The sequence below is a fragment of the Bos javanicus genome, chromosome 28 (assembly GCF_032452875.1).
Source record: "Bos javanicus breed banteng chromosome 28, ARS-OSU_banteng_1.0, whole genome shotgun sequence".
Lineage (NCBI taxonomy): Eukaryota > Metazoa > Chordata > Mammalia > Artiodactyla > Bovidae > Bos > Bos javanicus.
In genome coordinates, this window is record NC_083895.1 from 29,525,003 (window position 1) to 29,531,696 (window position 6,694).

The window sequence follows — 6,694 nt, forward strand, 5'->3', positions numbered from 1 at the left end:
ACTCAAATCCTTGCCTCAACGTCAGCTTCTGGGTGGTCATCCTGGGACGCTCCTTAGGGTGGCACAGGGGATAGAGTCCCCAGTCAATCACTGATCCCGGTATCCCTTTGCTCTCACAGGGTCTCAGACAAGCTGAAGCAGATCCCCCAATCCCTGGTAGATGCCAATAGCACCGACCCAGCCCTGGTCTTGGCCGAGAACGCATCCCTCTTGTCCCTGAGTGAGCTGGATTCGGCCTTCCTGCAGCTGCAGAGCCGCCTGCGAAACCTCAGTCTGCAACTGGGCATGGAGCCAGCAGAGGAGGCCGAGGAGGAGCAGATGCTGGAGGCGGAAGAGGAGTGGGAGCAGCTGGAACCCCGCCCACCCGCCGAGGCCCCGCCCCGGCGCCACGTGCTCCTCATGGCCACGACTCGCACCGGTTCCTCATTTGTGGGTGAGTTCTTCAATCAGCAGGGCAATATCTTCTACCTCTTCGAGCCGCTGTGGCACATCGAGCGCACGGTGTCCTTCGAGCAGGGTGGCGCCAACGCCGCGGGCTCAGCCCTGGTCTACCGCGACGTGCTCAAGCAGCTTTTCCTGTGCGACCTGTACATCCTGGAGCACTTCATCATCCCGGCGCCCGAGGACCACCTGACCCAGTTCGTGTTCCGCCGGGGCTCCAGCCGCTCCCTCTGCGAGGACCCCGTCTGCACGCCCCTCGTCAAGAAGGTCTTCGAGAAGTATCCCTGCAAGAACCGCCGCTGTGGCCCTCTCAACATGACACTGGCCGCTGAAGCCTGCCGCCGCAAGGAGCATATGGCCATCAAGGCCGTCCGCATCAGGCAACTGGAGTTCCTCCAGCCGCTGGCCGAGGACCCCCGTCTCGACCTGCGCGTCATCCAGCTGGTGCGCGACCCCCGCGCTGTGCTGGCCTCCCGCATGGTGGCCTTCGCGGACAAGTACGAGACCTGGAAGAAGTGGCTGGCCAAGGGACAGGACCAGCTGAGGGAGGAGGAGGTGCTGCGGCTGAAGGGCAACTGTGAGAGCATCCGCCTATCCGCCGAGTTGGGCCTGAGGCAGCCGGCTTGGCTGCGGGGCCGCTACATGCTGGTGCGCTACGAGGACGTGGCCCTCCGGCCGCTGCAGAAGGCCCAGGAGATGTATCGCTTTGCAGGCATCCCCCTAACCCCGCAGGTGGAGGACTGGATCCAGAAGAACACCCAAGCGGCCCACGATGGCATCTACTCCACGCAGAAGAACTCCTCAGAACAGTTTGAGAAGTGGCGCTTCAGCATGCCCTTCAAGCTGGCGCAGGTGGTGCAGGCCGCCTGCGGCCCGGCCATGCGCCTCTTCGGCTACAAGCCGGTGCAGGATGCCGCCTCGCTCTCCAACCGCTCCGTCAGCCTGCTGGAGGAGCGCGGCACCTTCTGGGTCACGTAGGGGGCCCGGGGTGCCAGCACCCCTGCTGTTGAAAGTCCCGCTCTGCCTGCCTCACCCAGGCCCGCGGGGAGTGTGCGGCGCTGCCGCAGGGCGTGGGCTGGAAGACGCATCGGGCGTAAGCCGCGCCTGCGCTGTAGAAGTAGGCCCCCAGCCAGCTCGCTTCCCCTGCAGCTGTGGGCCCGGGGCTTCCCGCTGAGAACAGGACGGTGGCCGGCCCTTTTGAGGGCTGTCAAACCCAGACCTAAGGGACTGTCGTCTCCTGAGCAGACCCAGGCAGGCCCGGGCCTGTTCACAATTCTTTCTCTCCTCTCCCTCTCTCTCTCTCTTTCTCTCTGTCTCTCTCTCTCTCTCACACACACACACACACACACACAGAAACATACATGAAACACATAGATGGCCTGTAGACCTAGTGGGCAAGGGTCTACAACTATTTAACAACCGGAAGGGGTTCCGACATGAACTAGCCACAGTCAGATCCCCTGCTTTACTCAGTGTGAACCTTTCGGTTTCTGAATTTCTTCATGATCCAGTGTAGCATTTGAGTGGGTCACTGGGAGAGGTGAAATCAGCTCTATATAGAGCGACAAAATATACGTATAAAGACACATACCTACATTCACACCCCACACAGAAAAACAGAAATACGCACACATACATACAGAAAAAAAGCTTTTCAGAGTTCTTAGAGCATGAGGGAGGGACTTCCCACGTGGCGCTAGTGGTAAAGAACCCGCCTGTCAATGCAGGAGACATAAGAGATTTCGGTTGGATCCCTGGGTCTGGAAGATCCCCTGGAGGAGGGCATGATAACCCACTCCAGTGTTCTTGCCTGGAAAATCCCATGGACAAAGGGCCCTGGCGGGCCAAAGTCCATGGGTTGCAAAGAGTCGGACAGGACAAATGAATTAGCTTGCAGCATGCAGGAGGATGGGGGAGTGAACCATGACCCTATTCCCCATGTAAGTCTGAGGCTGGATGATGGGTACAGAACTGCTAAGTGCATGGCCTCTGCCCCCCTTAGATTCTCATGGCTACTTCCCTCCTGTCCTTGCTGCTAGTAGGCAGCATGTTTTAAATTGGCGTGTCTGACCCCCGTGTGATGGCAGCCTGAAGGCCCCGTCCCAGCTTGGTTGACTCCCCAAGAGCATGTCCATGTTTGAAAGCTGCTTCAGGCCTGAGTGGCAGGAGCATTTGTGGTCCCTGGAGACAAAAGGCAGCTCAGGAGTCCTGTCATTTCCAGCCGGGCCTCTGTGGGGCAGGGCCCAAATGGAAGTATAGAGCGCTCTTGGGGGAAAAGTCACATCAGGATAGCCCCTCCCCTGAGAAGACAGTGGACCGAGGTCAGCCACATGGTTGGTTGTCATGGTTGTGTGGTTGGTGTCTGGAATTCCTCCTTTAGGGCTCTGGGAAGAGTGTTGCTCAACATGGGATGATCTGAGTGTTTTAAGTTATTTATGGTTTGGTCTCTTGTGGCTATATTTTCAGGTTTGTTTCTGCAGGAGTGCTGCTTGGAAGCATTGTGGCCTTGAGTGGGGCTGGGAGGATCAGTGGGGAGCATTTTAGATCCTGCTGGAGCCAGAGGATTAGGAGAAGGAAACTTCCTCCAGAAGGATCAGAGCCTAGCTGGCCACATGGCAGCCCACAGTGCCCCACGGGCTTTTCTGTTTGAACCCATGTGGAACAGATCTCAGAAATCACCAGTGTTCTTTGCTGAGTGTCCGAGGCAGCATAAATTAGCAGTCCTCACCCCTCCTCAAGAAGAGGCCAGATTTGAAAATCTCTCCCAAGCCCTAACATATTTCCTGGGGGATCAGGAGCCTATGATCAAGCACCAAATGTCCCCAAAGCGGAAGCCTTTCCCCACTCTCACCCAAAACCAGGGAGTAGAACTCAGTACCCCCTGAGAACTTGCAGGAAGAAACAGAAGTTCACTAAGGGCTGTTTCTGATTTCCTGGACAACCTCTGTATCAGATCCATCCCATTATCAAGCCTGGAGGGCTGAGTTTTGTTTCGAGTATTATGGACAGCAGGGAAATACAAGATCTGAGTCCAGCTGGGGTTGCTCTAGGGAAGAGAGGGGTGCATCCTGGTGGAAAGCCAGGCTTTAAAAAGGTGAGGACAGTGGCCATCTTGTGGGATCCATTACAATCAGTGCCCTGGGTCTCCATCACCGTGGATTCAACCGATCAAGGAAATCTCTAGGTTTTATAGTCCAAGCATAAACTGTGCAGGGAACTGGCTCTAATTTGGGGTCCAAAGGTACTCTAGCTCTGAAAACTTGATCCCAGGGCAGAGTGGTGCCAGGATGGTTCTGGCAGGCCCAGAGTGCTGGCCGTTCTTCCCCAGCCCCTGCCCTGCTCCCTCCACTGTCCCTTACTTGGGGTGGTGGGGGTCAGACACCTCTATCCAGCACCCTTCCTGGGTCCTGGGGCTCTCCTAGTGTGGATAGCAGACTTCCTTCCTTCCTTCCTTCTTTCCTTCCTATGCCTTTGGGGCTAAGGCCTCTACCCCTGAGTCCTGAGGACTGTGTGGAGAATGGACCTTTGGGACTTCTCAGGACATTGACAATTTGTACACTGCAGGTTGACTTAATTTATTTATTTTGTGACAAAGAAGAGATGGAAAAATATTTTATTATTTGCAGGGACTCAAAGCTGTACCCAAATCAAGAAAGACAACAGTAATAGAAGCCATTCACTTCATGTATACAAGGACACTCCAAGACAATTCAAAGTACACCAGAGGACAAAGCTGAGAGCATGGGAGTCATGACAGCTGCCGGGTATTTTTTTAGCTTGGGTTTTTCCCTCTTGTTGATTTGAAGATATGACAGTAAGACCCTTTCTGCATTACTACCTTTGCCCACGTGTCTGAAATAAGACACAACTCACCTGAGTGTTGCCTTGGGCTCAGCAATGCTCTGGGAACCCTTGGGGTTTTAGGAAGGACTGGGGGGGGGGGGGTGATTACTGACTTTATACTCCTTGGGACCTGATTGGAGACCCACCTGAGGTGTTACCAACAGGGAGCTGTGTTAGGGAGAGTGGTCCGGCTGAGAGGCAGTGCCTCGTTTTCCAGCAAGGCCAGCCCTGGTTTGTTTTTCTGTTCCCGCTGTGCTCCCCCCTCACACCGGAGCCTTCCCCTCTGCAACACCCACCTGCCTGGAGACAGGGAGTGTTGAGGCCTCACCTCTGCCAGCCACCAGCTCCCTCAGAACAAGAGGCTCATTCAGCAATGAGCATTTACTCATTTTCTTCTTCTTCATGAAGACCTCTTTAGCCCAGCCTATAAAAATAGCTCAGAACATTCCAGGCCTTGGTGAGACAGGGCAGTGTCCAGCACCCTCAGGGCGTCACCCCTGCTACCCATTCCTGGCTTTTCCTCTGGACCTTGTTTATAAATCTTGGAGTGGATGAGGACATGAGGAAAGGGCTATGGGAGCAGGATTTGGGAGGGGGCAGGATTCCTGAGTCCCATAGAGAGGTAAGAAGTGCAGATGTGCAGGGCTCTGTAGCACAGCTCCTGCGGGTTATCACTAAGGTGGAGAGAAACAAGCAAATTCTAGCCCTTTGTCTGTTTATGTGATGTACTCACTTGAAAATAAAAACAGAAAAACAAAATGTTTGTCTGCCAGCACCCTCAGCCTGGGAGCTGTGCCAGAATCTGGTCTGATGGGACAGCTGCTGACCAAACCCTTAAGAGCAAAAGTCCCACCGAACCCATTGCAATGACATCTTTCCACCTCTGCTCTCCAGATGAGCTCCAGGCAATCCGTGTCCCAGAAGAGGTATGCTTGGCCAAGCAGCAGACACGAGGTGTAAGCATCCAACACTCTAGTCCTAACCCTGAAGGTCTCTTCCAGCCCTGGGCCTGTGTTAATTGACTGTGGGGCCTGTCCCTTAAGAGGCCCTGGATTATGAAGGATGGGGGCAGAAGACTGGATGGCTGTGTCCCTGAGGCAGGGAGGGAATGGGGGGAACAGAAGCCTGCAGAGGATACTCCTTTAAATTTGTGCAGATGAGATCCAAGAAGAAGCGGGTCTTGTCAGTCTGCTCACATTTAAAGAAGAGGCATCCTCTGAAATCCAAAGTTGATGGGTTTGCCTGAAAGAGTCCTAGGACACAGTCCAGTTAGAAAGGGAGGGAGGAGGCCCAGGGTTTCCTGAATGCAGCCACGTGGTCTTTCAACTACCATGGTTTCAGGAAGAGTGGAAGCTGCTCTTTACCTCAAAAGGATGAAGCAGAATTAGCAACTACAGATGCCTTAAGAACTTCAAGATCCTAGGATCTTGTGACCTTTGTCATTCCATACTGTGCATGGGGGACTAATTAGTTATGCGTTTCCAAGATTACGTGGTGCCGTCTTCAGGGCCTAGCCCATATTGTGGACCAGGTATTTTATTTGTATTTATTTGTCAAATAAAATGACCTATGTATCTTGCTTCTTCTAACGTTGGGCTTGAACGGGGCACCCCCTAAAGTCTCCATTTCATCTATACTTTCTAGGCCAAATCTGCCTGATTCACCTGCTCCCTCCTGGATCCTGCAAGCTCTTTTTGCCAAGACCTTGGCCTTATGTCATATTTCATGGCCACGTAGTACAGGATACCCCTTTCCTGGCCATAGGTGGCCTGGTATGTACATATGTGTCCACACGTCTGTATATGTAGCATGTAGCTCAGCCTGCTTGGCCCTGTTGCTCCCAGCCCCCTTGCCATCAATGTTCTTGCCGTGGCTACAGTCTCCTGAAAATACAGGAGTTGCCTTCAGAAAGCTGGTGGCTACTGCCAGTCAGGATCTGCTTTGCAGAACAGAATGTGAATTATTTAATTAAAAATGAAAACACGCAACAAGCAGAATCTGAAATGTGTCTCTGTCCTCTTTGTATTTATTCTCAGCAGCAATTAGGTTGTAAAAATTAACAGGAAAACTTAGACGTCAATTATATCTCAATAAAGCGGTGTTGGGGCAAATTAAAAAAAAAAAATAACAAAAAAAAATTAGCAGCCGTAGGAAAGGGGTAGCTTCCAGCATGAAGCAAGTCACAGAAACTGCTCCCTGTTCCTGAGAGGTGAAAGGCATGGAAAGTAGGATACGTGCAGGGCCTGTGGTGAAGGTGAATGTTCTTTATGTTACCAGAATGGCAGAGCTGGCAATAACAGTTTGGAGTTGGCTGCAAGGACAGTGTCTGAGAGAGAAATACCCAGGCACTGTCAGACGGGGACATTAGTTAGAGGCCAGGGGACCTGGTGACATGTCCCAGCTTTGCCAC

The 6,694-nt window shown here is 53.2% G+C and overlaps 1 protein-coding gene and 1 long non-coding RNA gene across 17 annotated transcripts in view; one reads left to right on the forward strand and one right to left on the reverse strand.

Annotated features, from left to right (window-relative positions):
* The window catches only part of LOC133240452 (uncharacterized), a 40,558-nt gene extending 40,434 nt beyond the window's left edge, over window positions 1-124 (reverse strand). Inside the window, exon 1 of the long non-coding RNA XR_009734226.1 lies at window positions 3-124. This is a non-coding gene — a long non-coding RNA (uncharacterized LOC133240452). The remainder of the gene's footprint in view (window positions 1-2) is intronic.
* CHST3 (carbohydrate sulfotransferase 3) overlaps window positions 1-6,288 on the forward strand; it is a 37,960-nt gene extending 31,672 nt beyond the window's left edge. For all 16 annotated transcript variants that reach the window (XM_061405256.1, XM_061405260.1, XM_061405261.1 and 13 more), the window contains one exon: window positions 120-6,288. In XM_061405256.1, coding sequence (XP_061261240.1) covers window positions 120-1,419 — 1,300 coding nt within the window. In that variant the 3' untranslated portion in view covers window positions 1,420-6,288. The remainder of the gene's footprint in view (window positions 1-119) is intronic.
* Window positions 6,289-6,694: the final 406 nt, after the last annotated feature.